The sequence below is a fragment of the Lithobates pipiens genome, unplaced genomic scaffold, assembly GCF_037356315.1.
Source record: "Lithobates pipiens isolate NorthernLeopardFrog02 unplaced genomic scaffold, aLitPip1_a1.2 Scaffold_19, whole genome shotgun sequence".
Classification (NCBI taxonomy): Eukaryota; Metazoa; Chordata; class Amphibia; order Anura; family Ranidae; genus Lithobates; species Lithobates pipiens.
The window spans coordinates 76,685,582-76,713,521 of NW_027507764.1; the positions used below are offsets into that span (position 1 = coordinate 76,685,582).

General features: G+C 40.7%; 1 protein-coding gene across 1 annotated transcript in view; it reads left to right on the top strand.

The window, feature by feature from the left end:
* PLXDC2 (plexin domain containing 2) overlaps positions 1-27,940 on the top strand; it is an 811,301-nt gene that overhangs the window by 389,975 nt on the left and 393,386 nt on the right. The window contains exon 3 of the mRNA XM_077490934.1: positions 9,471-9,617. Within this exon, the coding sequence (XP_077347060.1) occupies positions 9,471-9,617 (147 nt within the window). The remainder of the gene's footprint in view (positions 1-9,470; positions 9,618-27,940) is intronic.

Here is a 27,940-nt window from a genome sequence, read left to right on the forward strand (position 1 = left end):
TTCAAAACTCATTTTGTCTTCTGTGAAAACACCTCTTGGCTTGGATGTGGCCCTGTAATTCTGTTTCAATGGGGCGCGTTCTATAAACAGAAACGTCTTCTGCAAAGCAACCAAATAGCATCGCACTGAAATAATATTGGCAATGGCCAGTTAAATGATACATTGAGTCTCACCAGCATTTGTTTAGCCTAATACGAGGATTGTACCCAGGGCCAGGGTCGAGTGACAGAGGAACCGCTATCTTCCAGGTGTTAGTGCTTGTTCACGTAGGGGTGCAATTAGGAATTAATGGCACCCATGTGTGTCTGCAAAAAAGACGTGCGTTTTTGTGCGGTGAAAGAAAGCACAAAATTTTGCATGTGTTCCCATGCTACACCTGGTGTGAACAAGCCCTTATGCATTTGCATGGTAGCTTTAAATAAACTCAAATCGTTTCCTTTTTTGCTTATATACTTCTATGTGATCAGCTTCACACTTCAATCCCAGCAAAACAGATGAAATACATATAAGGGATCTGTTTAAAGATTTGTATTTCTGTCAATCCAGTTTTTAGTTTTACACAGCTATGTCACACAGCACAGCTAGGCAGATGAGACTACTTTCTCTTTTATAGCAAAGGACTGTAGAAGGGGTAATATTGATGTCCTCAGTCCACCCACAGCATGTTGATTTCACAGTAATATAGCAGGAGACTGATGAGGTCATCTGTCTGCTTACTCTTCCTATCAGCACGTTTCTTGTCATCACGTAGGTGCTGCCCGTCCATTTTCAAGCAGCGATGCTGTATAGGAGGTTTTAAGAGGGGATTTTAATACCATGGGGACAAATGCAAATATTCACATTTATTTTATTTTTAACCACTTAAGGACCGATTCTCTTTCTGAGATTTGTTGTTTACAAGTTAAAAACATTTTTTTTGCTAGAAAATTACCTAGGACCCCTAAACATTATACGTTTTTTTCTAACACCCTAGAGAATAAAATGGCGGTCGTTGCAATACTTTCTGTTACACCGTATTTGCGCAGCGGTCTTACAAGCGCACTTTTTTTGGAAGAAATACATTTTTTGAATTAAAAAAAAATAACACAACAGTAAAGTTAGACCAATTTTTTTTATATTGTTAAAGATAATGTTATGTCGAGTAAATTGATACCCAACATGTCACGCTTCAAAATTTCACCCGCTCGTGGAATGGTGACAAACTTTTACCCTTAAAAATCCCCATAGGCAACGTTTTAAAAATTCTGCAGGTTGCATGTTTTGAGTTACAGAGGAGGTCTAGGGCTAGAATTATTGCTCTCACTCTATCAATCATGGCGATACCTCACATGTGTGGTTTGAACACCGTTTTCATATGCGGGAGCTACTCATGTGTGCGTTCGCTTCTGCATGCGAGCTCGTCGGGACGGGGAGCGTTTAAAAAAAATTTCTTATTTATTTTACCTTTTGTTTTTTATTTTTACACTGTTCTTTTTTTTTTTTTTAAAGTGTCACTTTTAATGTAAACATCACTTGTAATAGAAAAAAAGCATGACAGGACCTCTTAAATATGAGATCTGGGATCAAAAAGACCTCAGATCTCATATTTACACTAAAATGCAATAAAAAAAAATGGCCCTTTAGGTGCTATGGGCGGAAGTGGCGTTTTGACGTTGCTTCTGCTCTGCAATGATATGGAGATGGGTGGGGGCCATCTTCCCCTCACTCGTCTCCATGTCACATCTGATGCATACTCACCTCTGCCACACTCTCCCGACCAGCCACCATGACATACAAGTAAGAATCTGCTATAGCCTACATGTCTCCGCCAACTGACCTCTCCCTCTTATACATTTTGTCCCACCCACTGGGGCTTAGTGAGTTTTGGAAGGACCCAGTTTGAGAAAGTGATGTGACATCCATACTGATACTGTAGGTCATTTAGTAATGTAGTGATATGCAAGTGGACTTCCAAGTTGAGAGATAGATGTGGTTGCCATCAGCATAGAGATGGCATTGGAAGCCATGAGAGGCTATCAGTCGACCTAGGAGTCGTAGATAGAGAATAGAAGGGGTCTGAGGACAGAGCCCTGGAGGACCTCTACGGAAAAAGGAAAAAAAGAAGATAGCAGACCCGGATTGACCGTAGGGCACACCGAGGCATTTGTCCAGGGGCAACAGGGTTGCATGTCCTAAGGATGGATAATCAGACAGACACCCACCATGTGCCTTTCCTGCCCCACACATCATCACACACACAGCATGAATGGACATGGAGCGGTGCGCTGGTGCTGTAGACATGTCATAAATACACACCTGAAGCGTGACCTCGGGATACAACTCCCAATGTGCACTGTTGCCCGGGCTGCAGCCTTTGTCTATGCTCCAGTGACTCCAGAAAAGTGGCACTGAAAAACAACCCATTACCATAGAGACGCCATGTTGCTGGAGGCAGTCGGAAGTAGTCCAGGCAGGGGACAGAAAGAGACAATCAACCATGTTGGTTGTGGCAAAAGTGGCTTCCAGGGGAGAGGTCACAGCCAGTCTGAGTGCATGGTAATGGTGTCCATGCTGTGATAGGAGGAGTATTGAGGGGGACCAGAGGTGTCAAAGGCAGGCTGGTGGGCATAGAAGGCTCCACTTAAAGGGGAACTCCAGGGGACTGTAAACAAGCATGTATCTAATGCACAGTGCTATGTTTTATTTAAAAGGTGCCATAAGGAATTTCCTAAATATTTTGGTATTTTTGGAACCTCTCTAACTGTTAAAGTGTAACTAAAGGGAAAACTTTTTTTTCCATTTTGGATAGAGTGGAGATGGATTATAACATCTGTTGTGGTTTTTATATATTGCATATATCATGCACCTGGCACTCACCAGTGGGTCTCGGTCTGCTACAACAGTGTCTGAAGCTAGAAACCGGTAGTTGTCATTATTTGTATTTTTTTTTTTTAAATGGGCTGCTTAGCCTAAAATGCCCAGGCCTATTTGTTTGTCAAGGTCCAGGCCTGGAAGGTAGAGTTGTAGGTAACTCAAGAGATGCATTTTCTGTGTATTGCTTTCAGGTGAAAAGACATTTCTGTCACAAAACTTAAGCCCTCCCTACACAAGGAGGAGGAAACTGAAACTAACACTAAGCATGGGAGGCTGGAAGCATCTCACTAGGGCTGTTCTTACACAAAATAGAAGGGGGACACACATACGAAATAGATATAAAATAAAATATATTACTGTGGAATACAGCAACAAAAAAAGAAATTGTTCGGCCTCTAAATCTTTTTCATCTCAAATGGACTATACTGTAAAATTCCAGCACCCTAGGCAGATGTATTTAACCACTTTGTGATACCACTTTGTGATTGTAATACACCTTTATAAATCTTCATGCACAATACTCTATTCTGTGAGAACATTAATCAAAGCTGCAGCCCAAAAAAAGGGAATACGCACCTGTGTGTACTCCTATTTCTCAGACCCTTGTGTCAAACTGACATACGAGTCATAAAGTTAAAACCAAGATAACTGATGCTGCTAAATTTGGCTAAATTCTAAGCTTCAGTGACATTTGGTGGCAAAATGGTTCACTACAATCCTTATCTAATATTTCTTGTATACTTTGCTAAGCATGCAAATTTTTTAGCAATGATGAGGGTAAATGCTGCCGATCAACCATTCTCTCCTACGGCTGCATTTGCAGGCATCCACAGATCATCAGGCACCGCAGAGTAAAATTTTAGGCAAATTCATTGGTAAAAGCTTTTTGCTCTTATCTGCTCTTCTCTATTCTCTGTACGAGTCAAGGGTTTATTTTCCTGACCTCCTACGAACTTTCCTCTTACTTCTGTAAATTAATGCCTTAAAATGGTTTAACTCTTCTACATTCGATTAATGCATTTTAGAAATTTTAGGAGCTTAATTTATTGTGTAATTGCTCTGCGGACCCCTGTGTTATGCCTTTTAGTTATATTATTTAATAGGTTAATTGAAGCTGAAATCCTTTTTCTTATATATCTGTATAAGCTAATTAACCTCAAGAAGATTATCCTTGAAACAATTAATGACATTTCGCTGGCTGTCTTTTAAGAGGAAGAATTAATAATAAATAAATTGTCTTGACCTAAAAGGAGAGGATGGCTCTGAATTCATTGTGGTGCCTTGCCTAATTCCATCAGCTGGGGTTATCATCTTACTATCACAAAATAATTAAATGATAAGAGATCAAATTTGAATTTGACAAATGTGTATAAATGAGTTGAATATTTAATGTTTCTTTTATGTCAGTTTCACTATTACTTTACTGTGTCAGTCATGAAAAAAAAAAAAAGATCGCATTTTGCAACAATGAAATATTCCTTAAATAAATTAAAAGCTCTGAAAAATTATTAGCCTGCTGTTTATACAACCACTTTCATGTATGAAGACTATGCCGAAAGTAATGTAAGAGTCTGCATAACTTTTTAATTATCTCACATGTTTAGTTTTTTCACATGTTGGTAGACTAACTCTTCCTCTATAGTTAACTAATGGATTCCAAGCAAAAGTAAGGTGCCTTCATTGAGGTCCTCACGAAGGAGGGGTGCAGGCTGTCCGACAACCACAGAAGGCTACAGAATGTTTACAAGGATGACACATTGATAAAAGTCACCAATGGCAAGACATTGCTCTTATCAATGGTGTCATCTCCATAAACATTCTGTAGCCTACTGTAAATGTTGGACAGCATGCACCTCTCCTTCATCAAGAGCTCAATGACATTTTGTTTCTGCTTGGAATTGATTATTTACCTGCTGTGAAAAAGAAGAAGAAGAAGAAGAAGAGCTATTTAAAGGAAGAGTTACTCTACCAACATGTAGAATTAGAATGGCCTATGCAAGTTAATAAAAATAGTTATGCCCACTTTTGTATTACACTTGGTAAAATCCTTATATTATATTGTGATTGCTTCTGCCTCTAGATCATGGTGCTGTGTTTGATGCTTGCATGATGTAATATCTGAGAAGGTTCTAAGTTATTCAGGTCTCAGCGTAGCTATTAATAGTTAATCACATTTAACTTTACTTATTCTGGATTATTGAAGATGTTTCTTAGCTTCTCCAAGCCACTTCTTTGGTTCCTTGAATTGAAGAAGTATCTTGCAGAAACCATAAAACATCGACAACATTACAGGACAAGTCCAGTTTAATGTGATTAACTGCTACTAGCTACATAATATAATGTTCTTTCTAGTGGAGCTACATGGTTATGATTTTTGTATCCTGTCTCTGTATTCCTGTTTTTTTCCAATAAAACAGCTTCATCTTGAGTCATATCTGTAGTAGCTTTTTAATAAGAATTTTAATAAGAATTCAAAATGTTTGCTTATAGCTTTTTCCTTTCTATAAATGATTTTATATTCACTTTAATATGCCTCTGAACTTGATGGAAAATTGATCAACAACTTTGTTGTTTAATTTCTAAAAAAAAAAAACAACTATATATATATATATATATATATATATATATATATATATACAATTATCATTAAAAAACAGACTAATTAAAAAAAGAAAAAAAATTGTATTAAACAAAAACTAATATTAAGTGACAAACAATTGAATACAAATGAGCAGTGATCAGAAGCAATTATTTTTGCTGAGAAAGACCGATATTCTACTAGACTGATTTGCTGACCTTTACAAGTACCGTATCATCTGCAAAAATGATTTCTGCAAAAGAAGGCTCTTAATACTTACCTGTCTAGTGGGCGGTAAATCCAAACTATCCACTCTCTTCAAAAACTATGACTTCTGGCAGAATAATCAGCGCTACTCACTTCCAAGAGTGACAGATGCTTGCATCCCTTGTTGCATGCCATACCATGCCATGGTAAATTGGTCAACAACTTTGTTGTTTAATATGTAAAAAAAAAAAAACAATCCTGCAAATGACTTAATAAAAAGGTCAATTATTCAATGCTAAATTGTTCCAACATTCCAAATAAATAATGACTTTAAAGAATAATAAGCATGTGGCTGAAACTTTATAGGCACCTTGAGAATATAATATATATATATAAAAGAATATATGCAAAATATAAAAAATCACAAAGCTTCTTTATTTAACAATTAAAATGATATATTATGGCTAATCAAACAAAGTTTTTATAGTCCTTGTACAAGATGGCTAAAAAAAATATACCACTATTTTCTCTGCATGTTTTTCTTTAAAGCAGGGGTAGGCAACCTCGGCCCTCCAGCTATGGTAAAACTTCAAGTCCCATGAGACATTGCAAGACCCTGACAAACACAGGCAGGACTCCTAGAGGCAGAGGCATGATGGGATTTGTAGTTTCACCACAGCTGGAGTGCCGAGGTTGCCTACCCCTGCTTAAAAAGTCTCATATCTATTAATATGGAGTAACCCAATGCATTTCAAACAGTTGTCTTCTTCAGGGGTGCATATGGTATATTATATGATACATAGACCAAAAGGAACATTAGCCATGTGATTTAAAATATATAGAATGGTGACTTCAACTGACCCACTCAGAAGCCACTAACTCCACTACTGCTGGGTAATGGTCACAAGGGTTGCTATCAATTCCAACAGTTGGATTCTGTATATTATTGCCAATAGGTATATTCAATCTATCAGCAACTTTCAGGATCACATGATATATATTTTGTAATTGTTGTTAACCGGTTCTTGACCAGCGCACGCCGATGTACGTCGGCAGAATGGCACGGGCAGGCATATTGGCGTACAGGTACGTCCGATCTTCAATGCCGCCCTGCCATCGCGAGCGTGCCGGTCGGGACCCCCGTGAGTCCGGTCGCGGGTCCCGCGGACTCGATCGCCGCGAGCATACCCGCGATCGTTTCATGGGACTGCTGAATGGAGAAATGCCATTGTAAACAGCAGTTCTCCATTCTGCCTAGCAACTAGTGACGCTGATCTCTGCTCCATGTGATTGGAGCAGAGATCAGTGTTCACTAAATGAAAGCCCAGCCCCTCACAGTTAGTAACACACCCCTAGGAACACTTAACCCCTACACTGCCACCCACTGGTTAACCCCTTCACTGCCAGTGTCATTTACACAAGAATCACTGCATTTATATAGCAGTGATTGCTGTATAACTGACAATGGTCCCAAAAGTGTGTCAAAAATGTCCGATGTGTCCGCCATAATGTCGCAGTCACAATAAAAATCGCTGATCGCCGCCATTACTAGTAAAAAAAAAAAAATTATTAATAAAAATGCCATAAAACTATCCCTATTTTGTAAACGCTATAACTTTTGTGCAAACCAATCAATAATCGCTTATTGCGATTTTTTTTACCAAAAATATGTAGAAGAATACATATCGGCCTAAACTGAGGGAAATTTTTTTTTATATATATTTTTGGGGGATATTTATTATAACAAAAAGTAAAAAATAATGCGTTTTTTTCAAAATTGTCGCTCTATTTTTGTTTATAGCGCAAAAAATAAAAACCGCAGGGGTGATCAAATACCACCAAAAGAAAGCTCTATTTATGGGAAAAAAAGGATATCAATTTTGTTTGGGAGCCACGTCGCATGACCGCGCAATTGTTAGTTAAAGTGACGCAGTGCCGAATCGCAAAAAGTGGTCTGGTCTTTGACCAGCAAAATGGTCTGGTCTGTAAGTGGTTAAATAAATAATCTTGTGGTTTTAAGATTTTGTATGTATTCTACTATGTTTACTCAAGTTTAAAGGTGCCTATAAAGTCCCAGCCACATGCTTACTATTTTCTATATTCATTCCTGCCAATGAAGATTCTTAATACTTATTTCCCCAGAGGGTGTCGGTTACCAAAAAAAATGCACCAATGGTTTAAACATTCAGTGCATTTTGGGGGTCAGAAAAAATAATACCCCTTTATCAGGGCTTCAGCAAAACACAAAATAATATAAATGTAAATGTGACTAGTATAAATATAAGTCTAACAATTATAGAAAATCATGGATTATACCAGTCACATTTACATTTAAAGTATATTGTTCTGCCCCCAAAACATGTTGGCTGTTTTTTTTTTTTTAACCTAATTTTGACTCTTTTAGCCTTCGGTCTGGCACCCCTTTTATTGGTGAATGTTTTTCTGGTAACCTGCTGTGTACCTATTGGAGGGTAGACTTATCTGTTGTGAGCAACCTAACCTGAGCCAGTGAACACTCTGAATATTTTTGGCCTCTCGCTACTTTGCATGAACTCATATCAAAGTCCCAGAGACTCTTGAATATCTTTTCCTCATTGAAATCAAAATAACTTTGGTGGCTGAAAAATCTCCACCATTTCATGCCATTTGTGTCGGATACTTGGTCCTCCACTATGCAATATGGCAGCTCCTATCACCAGCACATCACTATAGTGTCTGGTAGTGACATATGGGTTTGTAGCTGTAACCATGGCATGGTATGGCATGCAACAAGGGATGCAAGCATCTGACACTCTTGGAAGTGAGTAGGGCTGACTATTCTGCCAGAAGTCATAGTTTTTGAAGATAGTGAAGTTTGGATTTCCCACCCACCAGACAGGTAAGTATTAAGAGCTTTCTTTTGCAGAAATTATTTTTGCAGATGATACGGTCCTTTCAAAGGTTAGTAAATCAGTCTAGTAGAATATCAGTCTTTCTCAGCAAAAATAATTGCTTCTGATCACTGTTCATTTGTATTACATTTTTTGTTCAATTAATATTAGTTTTTGCACTGTTTAATAATAGAAGTGTTTTTTTTTAATGATAATTGTATATATATATATCTATATATCTATCTATATATATATATATATATATATATATATCTATATATCTATCTATATATATATATATATATATATATATATATATATATATATATATATATATACATATATATATATATTTTTAGATATAATTAAAAGAACATATCAGTGATTGTTTTCTGATTACAATTAAATAAAGAGTTTTAGACCTTCCCAACTCTATCCAAATTGAAAGGGTTTTTGGCTTTAGATGTATTTTAAAGTCTTAGTGCAGCCAAAATCACAAACAGAAAAATCAGCAGAAGGACATAACTAACAGTCAGTAGAATGTGTCCCTTGTACTGATTCCTCTGTCCAGCCTGCTTCACCCCCTCCTCAAGAGAACCTGACTACGCCCTCACTTTCTACTCTCACATTCATAGAAGATGTACTACAGCAGCCATCGTAGGAGTGGTTGCGTGAGATCAGTAGCAATGGTTAATAGGATGAAAAAGGTTAAAACAATAATTTTATTTAAAAGAAGGCAAATGTGTATGATACACAGAACATTATCAAACTAAATACATTTCAGAGAAGACCAACATCTAATTTAATAATGCTTTTGTTTCACTTTGATTTTCCTTGATTTTGCTGGAATAACTTACAACTAAGCTGTAATTTACCTGTAACTCCATTGAGAATTTTGCTTTGCCAAGAAACCACGCAACTGACATTCACTCCTCATCAATCTGTATTTTTGTTTGTTTCAGGAGGATAGGGATCATAAATATTACACCTCCAGAATATTTGGTCCATTGGACCCTGCCAGCCGGGATTTATGGGTCAACATAGATGAAATGGAAAAAGAGAAGGTCAAGATTCATGGAATTCTTTCCAATACACATCGACAAGCAGCCGTAAGTTATTTTAAATGTTGTGCTGCTTTTATATGTCCAGAATTAAAAATGTGGCCCTTCAAATTTCACTCTTTTTCAGTACTGTATATTGGTACTGTGAAATCCTTCTGATTTTGCATGCTAGATCAATCTGTTAAAGTAAATATGTCAAGTCTGAAAATGTGTCTTTTGCCCCGTACACATGATCAGATTTTCCGACGACAAATGATGGATGTGAGCATGTTGGCTGAAAGTCCAACCGTGTGTATGCTCCATCGAACATTTGTTGTCGGACTTTCCTCCAACAAATGTTGGCTAGCAGGTTCTCAAAAAACGTTGTTGTCGGGATTTCCGACCGTGTGTACACAAACATTCACACATATTTGGAATCAAGCAGAAGGAGCCACACTGGCTATCGAACTTCCCTTTTCACGGCTCGTCGTACATCTTGTACTTCACCACGTTCCCACATTTGTAATTGTTGGCCAACATTTGTGTGACTGTGTGTATGCAAGACAAGTTGGAGCCAACAACCTTCAAACAAAATCCCACTTTTTTTTGTCGGAAAGTCCGATGGTGTTTACGAGGCATAATACTTTAAAACACAACGTTCGTGTGACACTTGCAAGTACCTGTGCTAATCTTCCCATCAATATCTATGCTGCTGGGGTACCCCTGGATATGCTCTACACATGACCACAACCTTTGCCAAAACCAATGCCAAGCCCCACTCAACTGTGACTTTTGTGACATCCATGTCAGTTCAGTTTTCTTCTGCATTTTAAAACTTTCCAGACGCATGTTAAACCAATGGGTGGACAGATGTACACAAACCTGCATCTGTTTATATTAGACCGGCTCAGATATGTCCAAAAATATGGAAAAGGGCGCAGATCCTTTTTTGTTTCTCTTTTTTTCAGATCTGGACATACTTGGAGGTAATCAGATGTATAGGGATACAATTCCTTTTACATCTGGCCTCCCATAGACTAACATGGAGCTTCTGATCAGGTCATCCTGAAAAACTTTGAAAGGGGCCTTACAATTTCCATCTAAAATAGATCAGTATGTTGTAAATGTTATTATCAGTGTGTGTTAATGAATGATGAGCCTAATGTACCTTGATTCGGTTCAAGCAGGATTTGGGAAATTGGATAAGGTTCTGATCCTGGTCTGTAGCGTTCAATATTGAGTTGGCCCGCCCATTGCAGCTTTACCAGCTTTAATTCTTCATTGAAGGCTGTCCACAGCGTTTAGGAGTGAGTCTATGGGAATGTTTGACCATTCTTCCAGAAATGCATTTGTGAGGTCAGGCACTTATGTGGACGAGAAGACCTGGCTCGCAGCCTTCACTCTAATTCATCCCAAAAGGTGGTCTGTTAGGTTGAGATTGGGACTCATCCACCCCAAACTCGCTCATCCATGTCTTTATGGACCTTGCTTTGTGCACTGGTGTGCAGTTAAGTTGGAAAAGGAAGGGGTCATCCCCAAACTGTTCCCACAAAGCTGACACCTTAAAAGTTATCTTCACTGGAACTATGGGGCCAAGCACAACCCCTGAAAAACAACCCCACACCATAATCCCCCTTCCATCAAATGATTTGGACCAGTGCACAAAGCATGGTCATTTAAAAACATGGATTAGTGAGTTTTGGGTGATGGAACTTGACTGGCCTGCACAGAGTCCTGACCTCAACCGAATAGAACACTTTTGGGATGAATTTGAGTGGAGACAAGCCTTCAGCGCCTGACCTCATAAATGCACTTCTGGAAGAATGGTCAAACACTCCCATAGGCACACTCCTAAACCTTGTGGACAGCCTTCCCAGAAGAGTTAAAGCTGTTATGGCTGCAAAGGGTGGGCCAACTCAATATTGAACCCTACAGACTAAGACTGGGATGCCATTATAGTGCATGTTCGTGTAAAGGCAGGCATCCCAATATTATGGTAATATAGTATATGTGAATATTTATTTCAGTAAGCATTATACTTACTGGTGGTGGGCTTTCACTGGATGAATATTATATTTTGACCTCTTCACACTGACGTAACACAAATATGAGGCCCCACTGAATTTTTTCCTGTGGGGCCACATACTTGCGTATCTTGCTTTGTGCTCACAGCCCACTTCCAGCATAGAGACGGATTTCACCGTGAGCCCTGGGCCCCGTACTAAAGATCAGGACCCGGAACTCAATATATCAGGTCTTCTGATCACTATGATAGCCTCTGATTGGCTATCACAGTGATCAGTCTCTGTGAAGCCCACCCCTGGATTTTCTTTGTTTGTGAATGGAGGAGAAAGACACATTGTATATCTCTCTCTCTCTCTCCTTGCAGAGGAAAAAAGTGTTTTTTAAAAAAATATTCTAATAACAATTAAATAAAATACCTAGATCAAGGTTTGTGTTTGGGTCAATGTCAGGGTCAAAGGTCAGGGTCAGTATTTTAATTTTATTTTTTACACAATTCTTTTTAAATTAGTGCCAGTGTCATTTAGTGTCAATGTGGTTTAGATAGGATAAAAATAAAAGCAAAATGGGCACTATTGTTTCTGGGCTGTACTACAGAAAAAAAGAACAAATAGCATACACACATTAGGAGCAGGAGAATTTGATTTGGGTTGTTCTTCGGTGGAAGGTTATGGTAGTACCAAGCAATATACAGCAACATTTACTAATTTGGGACAGCTTTCCTTTGATAATAAAAAAATCAGGCGATATTTGTAATTTGTCCTGAAAAAAACAAGGTATAATCCACCTGTAATAAACAAGTAGTTGTGATGATGTACAGTTTTACGAACCTATGTCAAAATTGTAAAATTGTGCTTAGGCTTTTTTGATTTGTTTTACCCTTAGGCACAAAAGGGTTAATGATATAAGTTACAGAATTTGGGCCTTTTATTACTGATTATTATTTTTACGTGCATTTTTGTTATGGTTTAGCTGCTGCATTTATCTTTACAGTACTTGTTTATGGGATTTATATAGTGTATCAATCCTTCATGCTATTTGCCTCATTTTTTGCTACACTAGCGCAGACGCCTGTTCATTTTAGAATCTTACAATCCAAAAAATCCAAACTTATGTTTGGACTAAACCTTCAGCTCATCCCTAGTTCAAACTCTTCCTCACTCCATCCATCCAAAAAATATTATATTAGACGTACTTTAAAATATATTTCCCCTGTGTGGTGATAATTGGTTTCACTGCATAAATGTAGCTTGATGTTGATTTTTTTTATTTCTTCTTTATTTTATGTTTTTAGGTGACCATAAAGCTTCAGCACCAATATTTGTGCATATTCTTATCCAAAAAGAACATATTTAGTAATAGCTAAAATGTGAAACGTAAATCCCCATTTCTGTATGTCAAGAAAAGCTCCTTCTATTCCATTATCACTCTCTCAAGGCTGCAAGTATGAGAATGACATTTCTTGCAGAACAAGTTAAATATCCATCCTAGGCTGAGGCTAAGCAGACAGAAATAAAATGAATGGGTGTCAGGACAGATTCAGTTTATACAGTATAAGGTAAGCTATGTTTAATAGGATAGGATGAAAAATACAGAAAACTTGGCAATGATAAGAAGAAACCACAAAGTGCAGTGAACAGACAGTTGTAAGATTTACAGAGACTTTGTCATCAACTTAAAAAATTGCAAGTAAAATTGCAAAAAGGCAAACATTTTAAGCAGTTTTCATTTTCATATATTACTTTTTATTTATCTGCAATGTGTCTTTGGACTTACTAAGGAATTCAACCAGGAGAGTTATACAGCCATACCTACCCAAAGTATTAGCCCTTGTACACACGGTCAGACATCCCAATGGAAAATGTCTGATCGGACCGTGTTGTCAGATAATCCAACCGTGTGTGGGCTCCATCTGACTTTTTCCGTCAGAATGTCCGAACAACAAAGTTTGAGAGCTGGATATAAAATTTTCCGACAACATGGTCTGATAGGACTTTGTCCGATCGTTTGTAGAGAATTCCGATCGGACAAAGTGCCACGCCTGCTCAGATCAAATTACGAGACCAAAGCTATTGGCTACTAGCCTGAACATAGTCCCGTCGTAATGAACGAACGTCATCACTTTGTCCGACCGTGTGTATGCAACACCAGTTTTGGACAAAATCCGTTGGAAAAAATCAGACGGATTTTGTTGTTGGAATGTCCGACCATGTGTACAAGGGCTTAGAGCGCCTCAGGGTCTTTCTCATACCCAGTCATATGTATGAATAGTAGACATGTGCCATTAGTTTTGTTACGAATCCTAATTCAGACAAAATTTTCATTATTCAGAAAATTTAGATGTATCCGAATTTTTCAATTATAATAGTAATGAATTTTAACGAATCTGAAATAATTTATAACAAAACGAATTATGCAAATTCGAAAATTAATTAGAATTTGAAAATGTATTTGAATTTAAAATCGAAACATATTGCAATAAATGCAGTAAGGTATAAAAGTGAAATAAGATGATGATTCCTACTTAGGCTCCTTAACCACTTAAGCCCCGGACCATTTTGCAGGCCAAAGACCAGACCACTCTTTGCGATTCGGCACTGCTTCTCTTTAACTGACAATTGCGCGGTCATGCAACGTGGCTCCCAAACAAAATTAACATCCTTTTTTTCCCATGAACAGAGCTTTCTTTTGGGGGTATTTGATCACCACTGTGGTTTTTATTTTTTGCGCTATAAACTAAAAGAAGTGCAGCAATTTTGAAAAAAAAAACATAATTTTTTACATTTTGCTGTAATAAATATCCCCTAAAAATATATATACATTTTTTTTTCTCAGTTTAGGCCAATACATATTCCTCTACATATTTTTGGTAAATAAAATCGCAATAAGCGATTAATGATTGGTTGGTGCAAAATTTATAGCGTTTAAAAAAATAAGGGATAGTTTTATGGCATTTTTATTAATATTTATTTTTTACTAGTAATGGCGGCGATCAGCAATTTTTATTGTGACTGCGACATTCCTCCCCGTGAGGAGATCGCGGGTATGCCTGCGGCGATCAAGACCCGCGATCGGACTCACGGAGGCTCCGCCCGGCGCGCGCGCTGCCCTGCGTGCATGCGATGGCATGGCGATATATTTAAAGGGTCACACCTGTATGCCCATTTGCCTGTCCGTGCCATTCTGCCAACATACATTGGTGTGCGCCGGTTGGCAAGTGGTTAAAGTGATTGTAAAGGCTCTTTTTTTTTAAAATAACAAACATGTCATACTTATCTCCCTTGTGCAGCTCGTTTTGCACAGAGTGGCCCCGATCCTCTATTTCTGGGGTCCCCTGGCTGCTCTCACAGCTCCTCCTCACTACAGATAACCCCATAGGAGAAGCGCTCTCCTGCGGGGTCACCTTGCCGGTGAGCTCCCGAGTCTAGCATTTGCATCCATAGACACGAATTACAGAATTGGCCCCGCCCCCTGGTGCAAAAAAGGCTGTGCTGCTATCAAGCTATCCAATCAAGAGCTGGGACCCCGTCAAGAGAGGGACAGCATGTCTCTGGTGTGGGAATTACAGGGCTCAGGTAAGTAAAATCGGGGGCCAGTAAATGGCAGAAGTTTTTTCACCTTAATGCAAAGGTGAAAAAACATGAGGGTTTACAACTCCTTTAATAGAATAGATAAAGAAGAATAAAATGTAAGAGAATAGAATAAAACAAAATAGAATATAAAATACAATAAAACAGAATAGAATAGAAAATAAAATAAAATAATAGAGTAGAACAAAATAAAGGAGTAGACTAGAAAATAATAGAATAGAGTAAAATGATAGAATAGAATATAAAAGAATAGAAAGGAATAGAACAGAATATAATAGAATAGAATAGAACAGAAAATAAAAGAATATAAAAAATTGAATAGAATAGAATAAATAAAATAAATATATTCAAAATTCGAATTTCAAATAGAATAGAATAAAATAGAAAGAATATAGCCGTCTTCCGAAATTCAAATTTATGAAAGAATAGAATATAAATTTATAGAATAGCATAAAACAGAATAGAACAGAAAATATATGAATAAAATTGAATAAAATAGAAAATAAAGGAATAGGATAAAATAAAAAAGAAAATAATAGAATAAAAAATAAAAGTATAGAATATAAAAGAATAGAATAGAATTTTTTTTATAGATTAGATTAATTAGAAAGAATATAGTCGTCCTTCAAAATTCTAATTTTTAAAGTTTGAATTTCAAATAGAATAGAATAAAAAAGATCAATATAGCCATCTTCCGAAATTCTAATTTTTAATTCAATTTACAATTCAAATTCAGATTCAAATCCATTGGAAACATGTAAATCTTATCCAAAAACAAATAAACAAAACTAAACAAAATCAGTAACTTAATGAAGCAATCTGAAACTAAACACATTACAAACACAACAGAGAAAAATACTGAAATGTACTTGTCATCCACACTGACCTAGAATTATCAGTATTCTGTACTTTCATAAACTGGCTGCTGTTCTAAGGGTGTAAGGTGTTCGTCTTCTAGATTCCCCTGGATAGCCTAGGCTGGAGTGGCTTAATGGAGGTCCCATACGCCGGCGGTTAATCAAATACACATACACTCATGGGTACGTGGTGAAGATTACAACGTTTAATGGGAAGTGGACTGTCTTTTATGTGGTAATTTACAAAGCCCTGCCCTGTGAGTTTCACATACATCAACAATTTAACTCATGACATTAGTTCTTTCCTGAAATGTAAGTTAAAGGTTATCTCCTAACAGTTATTTTCAACATCTACTGACTGACCATATTCTTGCGTAACCAGTCCTTATCTTAGCTTTGTGCCTCTCACCACAGACAGATGTTTCCTGATGTGTCAATATCTTGCATAGACCCTTCTGGAGAGACATGCAGATATCTATCATCTAGTCACGTAGGCCAGTATGCTGGTGTCTCAATTCTGAAGCTATTGAGAAATGCAAACCCAAGAATATTGGTACTAGATTTTTGACTTAATATATCTTTGGTAATTTTAAAAGGTATTCCCTTATAATCCTCCCTTTGATCATTCTGTGATTTACATAATGATCATTCCTTTTCTAATTTAATAGCACAGGCTTCATACTCCGAACCCTTGTGCTCTTGGTTTTTATACCATACCGTTGGATCCTTAACAATGGAAGTGAGTTTCAGATCCTTCGGAGCGGCCGTGTTTCCCTTTTTACATAAACATTTGATTATCTTATAACAGGCATATAAAAATAGAATGAAGAGAATCACAGTGACAATTGTCATGGCAGCATTTCGGAGCCAAGATATTAATCCCCCAAAACTAAAACTGCTCGAGAAGGGATCCCAATTTTTTCCTATATTTCTTGCCTCTTTCTGTAGTTTATTTACCTCTTCCCTGTGTTGGGCAATAACGTCATAATAGTCTGGGACTTCGATGCTGGTATTATGAATCCAGGTACAGCACTCATAATCCTCAGTAGTCTCACAGAGGCCAGTAAGGGCTGCACTCATACTTTCTATAGCCAACTCATGTAGTTCTAGTTGCTTCCTTATTGCCCTAGTTTCTAGATTTAGTTTGGTTATATCATCAGAATTTTCCTCCAGAATCTCATCAATTATGCCAGTGTAATTATTTAATCTTTTCATTAGGTCAATTCCCCACCCTGTCCAGGAAGGGAACCATGCCCAGGCCATATCTTTTTCTAAAAACAATTCTCGTTTATTACGGTGTCTAAGGGGATATCTAGGATGCATGCTAGCTTCAAGGAGGTGACTTCCCTTGTTATCCCCTAATACCCCCATGATAGGAACCAGGGCTGCAAGGTAACACCACCCCTGGGGTTTGGTTGGGATCTAGGGGTGACAGAGTTTGCCGCAGCATATATATGTGGTATTTCCTAGAGCTAGGGGCCGTTTATGGAACACGTTCCTAAGAGTATCAGAAAGGCCAGAGAGCACCAGAATTGACATTAATTGGTGTATTGTAGTCTTGGTACTGGAGCTAAGGAAGTCTAAAAAGGTGGCATTTAGGGTGGGATCTGAAGTATGGAAGAAAGAAGGACTGTTAAGCGATGTCATCGAAATGTTAAGTTTTGCTTGTTTGCAAACCTCGGCTCCATCTGTGGTGTTTCCCAGTTGGAAACACCAGTCTGGGAAGTGGCTTCTACCTATAATTTGGAAAGTGAGGGTTTTATTTGAAAGGGTCCTAGTAACATTCGTTAGGACGATAGGGGGTGTTCCATTAAGGAGGGGGGTAAAATTCAAGGGGACTGCCATGAGAGGGATTCTAGCTGTACTGGGATGTAGCTTGCTGCAGATCCAGCATTTCTCAAAACCGGATTTTTGAGCATAGCTATATTTGAATTTTAGTAGTAACATCTTGTCAGTCAGTCCCTTAGGTGACTCATTAACGGGTATAAAACTTCTATTATGTCTTTGGCCGGGGGTATTATTCATCTTAGGTGGTCCACATATCCCTTTTAATAGACCTAAGTCTTTTGGATGATATTTACAGTTGGCTATAAACCATGTGGGCAGGAATACAAGTAGTACCAGACTACCCCAGAGGCATACAGCCTTCCCTGACACTGAAGGTAAAAACATTTCTACAAGTTCTTATGCTTGTCCTTCTTCTTCGCTATCATGTAGGGTTTCAAGGGTTAATTGTCCAATGCCTTCCTGAATCTCTTGCAGTTCCGGTAGCTGTTCGGGTGGGTCGGGTTCTTCTTCAATAGGTGGGGGGTCGGGGGTTGTGGGAAGCGGTGGGCACTTTTTCAGCCTGCTGGCGTGGATCCAGGTGTTTCCTTGGTTAGTCAGGACCGCAGTTCTGGACACCTTTTCAACCTTCCAAGGTCCAGAGTAGATTGGTCCGATCCTCTTTTTGTGGGCCAGTTGCTTGACTAGTACTTGATCTCCTGGGATGAAGAGGTGTGTTGGCTCTGTGGAGAGAGGAGAGAAGGTGACAGAAACTTGTTCGTTCATTTCGTGGAGCATACTTACCAGATTTTTCACGTACATTTCCTGTTGGGTATAAATGTTAATGTCAGAGTTAGGATTTGTTAAGTTAGGATTTGTTATACAGGTTGGTTAAAGGGGCAGCTCCTATGTGTCCTGGGCCATGGAGGTATGAGAGTATGAGAATGCAACTTGCTTCAGGTATTCCCAATACCTTCCCCTCTTTTGTCCAAAGACCCTCGGGGTCTTTGGTCAATCCTGCAGCGACCCAGAAATGAACGTCCTGGTCTGTGGCCATTGTTTGTATTTGTGCTACAATTGTTTTGAAGTTGGATGAAGTGAAATGTTCTTTAAAGAAAACTGTTGTGGGGGCAGGGGGGTTAGGGGAGGAGGCGGCAGCTTGCTTTGCAGTTCTATCGGCTAGGGCGTTACCCTTGGATATTTTGCTGTCGTCCGAGGAATGGGCTTTTACCTTGATAATAGCCACTTCCTTTGGAAGGAGGATGGCCTGGAGAAGAGCCACAATATGTGTGGAATTGGTAATTAGTCTATTGTCTGCGGTTTTGAAACCTCTATTAGCCCATATCACACCAAAGTCATGCACCACTCCGAAAGCATATCTACTGTCGGTGTAAATGTTCACCTTTTTATCAGTGAATAGAATGCAGGCTCTAGTGAGAGCTTCCAATTCCGCTACTTGGGCCGAAGAGGGAGGTAGTGGCTTGGCTTCTAGCACCTTGTCTGGTAATTGGACTATCGCGTAACCTGTTAGGAAAGTGGAATCAGAGGGGCGGGAGCAACTACCGTCAACAAAAACATCTTCCGCATCTATAATAGGTGTATCCGTGAGATCAGGTCTAGGGGATGTGATGGATTCCACTTTTTCCACACAGTCATGAAGCTGGTCTGGGTCTTGTGGTAGACGCAGCATGGAGTGCAGGAGGCGGACAGCAGGGTTGCTAGCGGGAACATATTTAAGAGATAGATTGTCAGTGTTCATAAGGGTAATCTTATAACCGCTGAGCCTTTGTGAGGTCATGTGTTGGGTGTTCATGTTCTGTATGAGGTGGGTGACAGAATGGGTGGTGAAAAGTGTCATTGGGTGGCCCAAGACCATTTTGTTAGCGTCCTGTACTGCCATAGCACAGGCTGCTAAATTCTGGAGACATGACGGCATGCCTTGAACCTGGACAGGGAGTTTCTTGGATAGGTAAGAAACCGGGCGGTATCCTGTTCCATGTTGTTGTGTGAGAACCGCGGCAAAAGATTTCCCTGAAACTACACAGTACAGCTGAAAAGCTTTACCATAGTCTACCAATCCCAGGGCGGGTGCACATGACAGACTGTTTAATAGAGCTTGAAAAGCTTGTAGTCTGTCTTCAGTCCAATCTATTAATTTAGGGGCTGTCGAGCCAGTAGCCTCTCTTAGGATACTATCATAATGAGAACAGTCAGGAATCCATTGGCGGCAATATACCATTGCACCCAAGAACGAGAGTAGGGCGGCTTTGTCTTTTGGGGGACTGAGAGCTCGAAGGGCTGCGGCACGTTTGGGGGACACTAGCCTTGTCCCTTCCTTTAGAATGCACCCTAGGTATTCTACCTGTGGCTGGCACCATTGTATTTTCTTCCTTGAGGCTAGATGCCCGGCGTGAGCTAGGTGTTGTAACAGTGATGTTGAATCGACCGCACAATCTTCAGCAGTTCGACTGCACAGGAGCAGGTCGTCCACATACTGTATTAGTACCGACCCACGCTCAGAAGTCCAAGACTTGACAGTCTCGTTGAGTACCATAGAGAAGGCGGCTGGACTGTCTACATACCCTTGCCACGTTAGTTGGCCCCCGGCCCAGGAGAAAGCAAACATAGGTTGGGCTTCCTCTGCAATGGGAATGCTAAAGAAAGCATTCGCTAAATCAATTACTGTGTAGCATAGAGAGTCTGCCGGTATGCATGAGAAAATAAAAGTGATGTCTGAGACTAGGGGTGGGAGGGGAATCACTTGTTTGTTTACTGCTCTGAAGTCTTGGACGAGTCTCCACTCGCCACTGGCCTTCTTTAAAGGGTAAATGGGTGTGTTCCAGGGGCTAATGATTGGTTTTAGGATACCTTTAGATATGTAGTCATTGATCTGGGGGGCAATGCCTTGGGTCTTTTCGGGGGGCAGGGGGTATTGTTTGTGATATTGTTTTCTGCGTCAGGGCGCATCTGAGGCGAGTAAGGCGTACAGTTAATGAAACCTACGCTACCTTTGTTTTCCGCCCAGATAGCATGTGTTTCGAGAGAGGCGGGGAGTAGCATAAAAAAAGCCTCTGTGTGCATGTCGCTTAGGGCCATGTAAGTCACATAATGGTGAACTAGCTGTAAGGGAACCTTCTCTATTAAACTTAATGGTAATACACAGTTGTGCCAAGAGGTCCCGTCCCATAAGGGGCACAGGGCATGAGGACAAGACGGCAAAAGTTTGGGTACATAATTTCTGTCCTTCTGGAGTGGCTACAGTCAGTGGTGGAGTGATGGGATGGGTGACAGGTGTCCCATTAATACCAATAGAGTTTCCCTCGGTGCATTGTGGTGTGTTAAAAATCTCATCATTCACTGAACTAGAGGTGGCGCCAGTGTCTATCAAAAAGCAGACACGTTGTCCATCTACATGTAATACAACTTGAGGAAGACTTCTCCATGAGGGATTGTAACACACTAGGCTGAGGGAAGGGACATACTCTAGGCATCCCTATTGGGGTGGTGGCTGCCGATTGGATGGCCACTGCATAGGAATTCTGGGTGGTGGTCTATTGGGGGCCTGAGGGTGCATTATTTGTGGCTGTGTAGGATATTGGGGTAGTGGTTGACGAGGGTTCTGGTATGGCGGATAACGGGGATACTGTGGGCGGGTCTGGGGGTTAAATCCCCTGCCTCTGCCTCTTGCTCTAATCTGTCCAGTCCTATAAGGGCACTGGGATTTCCAGTGTCCTTGCTGTCCACAATTGAAACAACCTTGGTCCGGGGGATAAACAACAGCTGGACCAGGATATGTTTGCATGGCCATTAGGGTCATGGATTCCCAATTGGTGACACCTTTCCCGGACTTGTGTCCAAAATGGTTCTACCTGGGGGCCAGGGATCATATTACTGACAAATTCATAGGGTGATGGGGTGGCCATGGTTTGGGTTGCTGCAGAATTCCCCATCTAGTAGTCTGGGCAGTGTGTGTCTAGTGGCAGGACACAGGTGATAACACCCGGTTTGTCCAACAATCCGGTCTCTGGTCTGGGAGTAGGATCCCTGATCTTTTTTGGGGCAGATGGACTTATATAAAACTATGAAGATTTACCCTTAATATATGATGAAGGGTAAATCTTTCCTGGTGGCGGGATATACCCCTCTTACACCAAGTCTGCAAGAGAAGCCTGTAGGTCTAGTGGTCAAAAGAATCTACCTTTCATAAATGCTAAGAAAAAAAATAAATAAACCTAGCGTGCAGTGTGAACAGGCGGGTGCTACCTCACTACAATGGTTTAAGATTTCAGCTTTAAAACTTTACATGTACATTTATCAAGTAATCACATCATGATGCATTTCATTATTTATAGTGCACTTTTAAAAGTTCTCAAGTGGGCGTCCATTTAGCCAATCCTTATGTCACGGGCGTATATGATACCTCCCGTGTTAGAATATAATCATGAATCTCTCTCTTAGTTTATAGTCGGACCAACCTAGTCAGACTCCTCAATACCTGCGAACCCTTTTCACCCCCCAAGGGACCAGCCTAGTCCGTTGCGAAGGCACAGTTTATATATATATATATATAATTAAATTTCTTATAATGGTTGTTTGGACAGGTCAAGCATAAACGCCAATTACCATAAAAAGAGGTAAAAGGTGTAAATATGACTTACCTGTGCAAACCCCACTTCTGGTACCAAAACTGTAAGGTGTTCGTCTTCTAGATTCCCCTGGATAGCCTAGGCTGGAGTGGCTTAATGAAGGTCCCATACGCCGGCGGTTAATCAAATACACATACACTCATGGGTACGTGGTGAAGATTACAACGTTTAATGGGAAGTGGACTGTCTTTTATGTGGTAATTTACAAAGCCCTGCCCTGTGAGTTTCACATACATCAACAATTTAACTCATGACATTAGTTCTTTCCTGAAATGTAAGTTAAAGGTTATCTCCTAACAGTTATTTTCAACATCTACTGACTGACCATATTCTTGCGTAACCAGTCCTTATCTTAGCTTTGTGCCTCTCACCACAGACAGATGTTTCCTGATGTGTCAATATCTTGCATAGACCCTTCTGGAGAGACATGCAGATATCTATCATCTAGTCACGTAGGCCAGTATGCTGGTGTCTCAATTCTGAAGCTATTGAGAAATGCAAACCCAAGAATATTGGTACTAGATTTTTGACTTAATATATCTTTGGTAATTTTAAAAGGTATTCCCTTATAAAGGGTCCCCAACTTACACAAGTATTTTGCAGCAGCAAAAAATCCATCTCAGAGGAAGATAATTCATAATTATGCTGAAAAATCTTTTCTTAGAACATGGTGGATTTACTAAAGGCAAATAGTCTGTTCACTTTGGAAGGGTAATTCTCACTTTGTAAAGATATTTTCCTTAACCACTTAACAACCGCCCATTGCCGATTAACGGCTTCAGGGCGGTTGTTTAACTCTGAGAGGCCGTTAATTACTGGCCTCCCAGAATTCTACTCTCACGCGCCCCCTGGGGCGCGCACACGAGATCATCCGTGACCGTCGGGTCCAGTGGACCCGGCGCATCACGGATCACGGTAAACGGCCGCTCGTCGCGGCCGTTTACCATGTGATCGCTCCGTCAAATGACGGAGTGATCACTTGTAAACAAACCGATCGGTACAGCGGAGGGGAAAGAGATCGGTGTCAGCAGCGATGTGGGCTGCATCTGCAGTGCCCACATCGCTGCTCACCGAATTTAACCCCTCAATTCCCTGCCAATACTCTGCAATACCTGCAATACTCTGCAGTACCCTGCCATTACTCTGCAGTACCCCCCATTACTCTGCAGTACCCCCCATTACTCTGCAGTACCCCCCAATACTCTGCAGTACCCGCCATTACTCTGCAGTACCCGCCATTACTCTTCAGTACCCCCCATTACTCTGCAGTACCCTGCCATTACTCTGCAGTACCCCCCAATACTCTGCAGTACCCCCCAATACTCTGCAGTACCCTGCCATTACTCTGCAGTACCCCCCAATACTCTGCAATACCCCCCAATACTCTGCAATACCCCCCAATACTCTGAAATACCCGCCAATACTCTGAAATACCCGCCAATACCCCGCCAATACCCCACCAATACTCTGCAATACCCTGCCATAAATTGCCATACCCAGCCATACTTGGAGATACCCAGCCATACTCGGTGATACCCTGCAATACCCAGCCATAGACGCCCCCCCCCCCCACCCCTCACTGCCCTCCGGTGCTTCTACCAACTCGCCAGTACGATCAAAGCCAGAATCTTTTTTTTTTTTTTTTTATTTCAGGCTTCCCAGCCTAGAGGTGAGATGCGGGGTCATATTGACCCCCAGATTTCACTGTAAAGAGGACTTGTCATGCCATATTCCTATTACAAGGGATGTTTACATTCCTTGTAATAGGAATAAAAGTGATCAAAAATTTATTTTTGGGGAAAAAAATGTCAAACTAAAATAAATAAAGTAAAATGAACAATAAAAAAAAAAAAAAAAAATTTAAAGCGCCCATGTCCCCATGTGCTCGCATGCAGAAGCGAACGCATACGTAAGCCCCGCCCACATATGAAAACGGTGTTCAAACCACACATGTGAGGTATCGCCGCGAACGTTAGAGCGAGAGCAATAATTCTAGCCCTAGACCTCCTCTGCAACTCAAAACATGTAACCAGTAAAAAAAATTTAAAGCATCGCCTATGGGGATTTTTTAAGTAGCGATGTTTGGCGCCATTCCACGGGCATATGCAATTTTGAAGAGTGACATGTTCGATATCTATTTACTCAGCATAACTTCATCTTTCACTTTATGCAAAAATTGGGCTAACTTTACTTTTTTTTTTGTTTTTTTTAAGCACAAAACTGTTTTTTTCCCCCAAAAAAACGCGTTCGAAAAATTGCTGCGCAAATACCGTGTGAGATAAAAAATTTGCACCGACCACCATTGTATTCTCCAGGGTCTTTGCTAAATATAATATATATATATTGCAATTGAGGCATTGGCTTGAATGATTGACCTCCCAAAATCCACAGTTGACAACTGTGCAGAAGACCAAGTTGTGGCTTTGCATATTGTCTTTGTGGACACTCTGCAGTACACTGCCCATGAAGTCACCACTGCCCTAGTGGAGTGAGCTTTTAGGCCCTCAGGTATTTCAATCTGCTGTAGCGAATAGTTTTTTTTTTATGTTCTTCACAAATCAAGAAGCAATGGACTGAGAGGAGTCTGCCTGTCCCCTTTTGAAGACGTGAGGAATGACAAGAAGTTTATCTGTTTTCCTAAAGGTACTAGTTGTCATAAGGTATGCTGAGAGATTGCCTTTAACATCCAGTGGATGTGGATCGCCTTGAACTGTGAGAAGTGCTGGGAGTCTTAGCTCTTAGTTAAAAATGAAATGAAGAGGCGAATTTTGGGATGAATCAGGCCGAAGGCCTTAAGACCACTCTGTCTGGATAGAAGACTAAATAAGGTTCCTTGGCAAGTAGCACTTGCATCTCTGAGACCCTCTTTGCTGAGGTTATGGCAGCGAGAAATGTGACCTTAAGCGTTAAATCCCATAAGGAGATGGCTCCGGTAGGGAAGAAAGGGTAGTGAGACAGTGCTTCCAAAACAATTGATGCATCCCTTCATCCATTTGAAACTGCATGACGAGAGGGTCTTGGGCCCACTTTAATCCTGTCATGGCTGCTAGTGCTGAGACCTGAACTTTTAAGGTATTTGAACCTAGGCCTTTTTCCAGAACAGACTGTAGGAATGCGAGGATTTGTGCCACCTCTAGTGATGATTTGTCCCAACATTGTTGTTGTGAGAGTGAAATTATTTTTTTCCAAGTTCTCTTGTAGGTGTTGTTGGTAGTGGCTTTTCTGGCATGGAGTAGAGTTTCTACCACTCTCTGGAAACAACCCTAATCTAGGAACCTAGACCTTTCAGCCTCCATGCCATCAGATGTAGTTTCGTGTGAAGAAATTGGCCCTGGGAGAGTAAATCTAGTGTGACTGGAAGAGGCAGAGGATTCTCTGTGTTCATCTGCATGAGCATTGTGAACCATGGGCTCCTCGGCCAGAAGGGAATCACAGCTATTACGGTTGATGTTGATCTCTTGAGTCGGAACAGGAACATCAGAAGAGTTGGAGGGAAAATGCAGCCTAGCTGGAAGTTCCATGGATGTTACAGGCAATCTATCCATTCTGCTGATAGGTAAGCAGCCCTCCAGAGGTATCTTTGGCATTTTGTGTTCTCTGGGGTTGCTGCCAGGTCTATGTCTGGAATACCCCAGGTTTTGGTTATGAGAGAGAATGCCTGAAGACTCAGGGACCACTCATTGCATAAGAAGTTCCTGCTTAGGTTGTCAGCTAGATTATTCTGTGCCCCGGGGACATACACCGCCTTCAGATCCGTCAAGTTCGTTTGGGCCCATTCGAGGATGGGGCTAACTTCTTACATAAAAGAGCGACTCCTGGCACCCATCTGTCTGTTGATGTAAGTTACTGCCACTTTGTTGTCCATACGCAGTAACACCCCTTTACCTCTCAAGAGGGGACCTAATGCTAAAAGGGCTTGAAAGGCAGCTCTCCATTCCACTATGTTTGAAACAATCTCCTGGGTTTGGAAATACCAGAGACCTTGGGCTGCCTGATCCCGAAAGTGGGCTCCCCATCCCTCCATACTGGCATCGGAAATTACCACTTCTTGTGGAGGGGGAACTATGTTCCTGAACCTCTTGGGGTTGTGTATCTGGGTCCACCACCATATGGACTGTTTGATTTGGTTGTAAATAAAGATTGGTTTAGACATCGACATTCCATTCCGCTGCCTCAGAAATGAATTCTGAAATGTCCTAGTGTGCCACTAATTTCCACCTGTGACCAAACTGACCATCCAGGGATCTCTTAAGTTCTCTGCCCAAGCCTTTGTGAACTTCCTGAGCCTTATTCCTACCACCGCAGGCTGGACAGACGCACCATCAAAAATAATTTTGCTGTTCTCCTGTGGAGGAGGATTTTGTTTTTTGGAATTTCAAGAAGGAGGTCTGGGGATTTCTCAAATTTCTCCTAAATTCCTTTCCGTGTCTGTATGACTTGGCCTCTCTATACCTTTCTGGGAGATTACGCCTGAAGTGTGGTGGTTTCTGTTGTTTTGGTTTCCTGTCTGAGGGAATGAGGCCTAGCTTTTGTCCAAAAAGTTTTGGCGATCACGGAGGCCAGCATTGCCCTTGAGGAGGACCTGACTGTGTCCACCGAGGCCTCTGCAATGAAGTCCCCTTTGAGATTGAGTTCCTGAAGAGCTGTGATCACTCTCTCCTGTTCTGCTCCCTCCAGAATCTGTTTCTCAATATTAGACGTCCAGCTTGAGATGGCTCTTCCTATGGCTGCTAAAGCGATAGCTGGCCTACAAGCTCCACCTGCTGCCACATAGGCTATTTTAAATCAAGGTCGATTTTCTGATCTAACACATCGTAGACAATTACGGTAATACTATAGAGCAGGGGTCTCCAAACTTTTTAAACAAAGGTCCAGTTTACTGTCCTTCAAACTTTAGGGGGGCCGCACTGTGGCCAATGGGAGAAGAAAATATCCTTGTGTCAGTAGGAGTAAACAATGCTCCATGATTAGTATTGGGGGGAATAATAGTAGCCCATTGTTGGTATCAATGGGAGGAATAAGTGCCCCATCATTGGTGTCAGTGGGTGGATTAGTGGCCCATAATTGGTGTGAATGGGAGGATTAGTGTCTCACGATTGGTGTCAATGGGTGGAATAGTGCCCCATCATTAGTATCAATGGACGGATTAGTGCCCCATCATTGGTGTCAATGGGAGGAATAGTGCCTCATCATTGGTGTCAAGGGGAGAAATAGTGGCCCATCATTGGTGTCAATGGGAGGAATAGTGTGCCATCATTGGCATTAGTGGGAGGAAAAGTGCCCCTGTGTTGGTGTCAATGGCAAAAACTATGTTAGTAACAGTGGTGGGGGGGATATTGCCCCAAGGGCCAAATAAAAGCAAGCAAAGGGCCGCATCTGGCCCTCGTGCCCCGCAGTTTGGAGATAACTGCAATAGAGAGTCACTTAAATGACTGTTGTGAGTGTGCTGGGGCTGCTGACATCATATCCAACATGGAAGAGGCCAGCAGAAAAAAAAGTCCTTTTGATGTCTA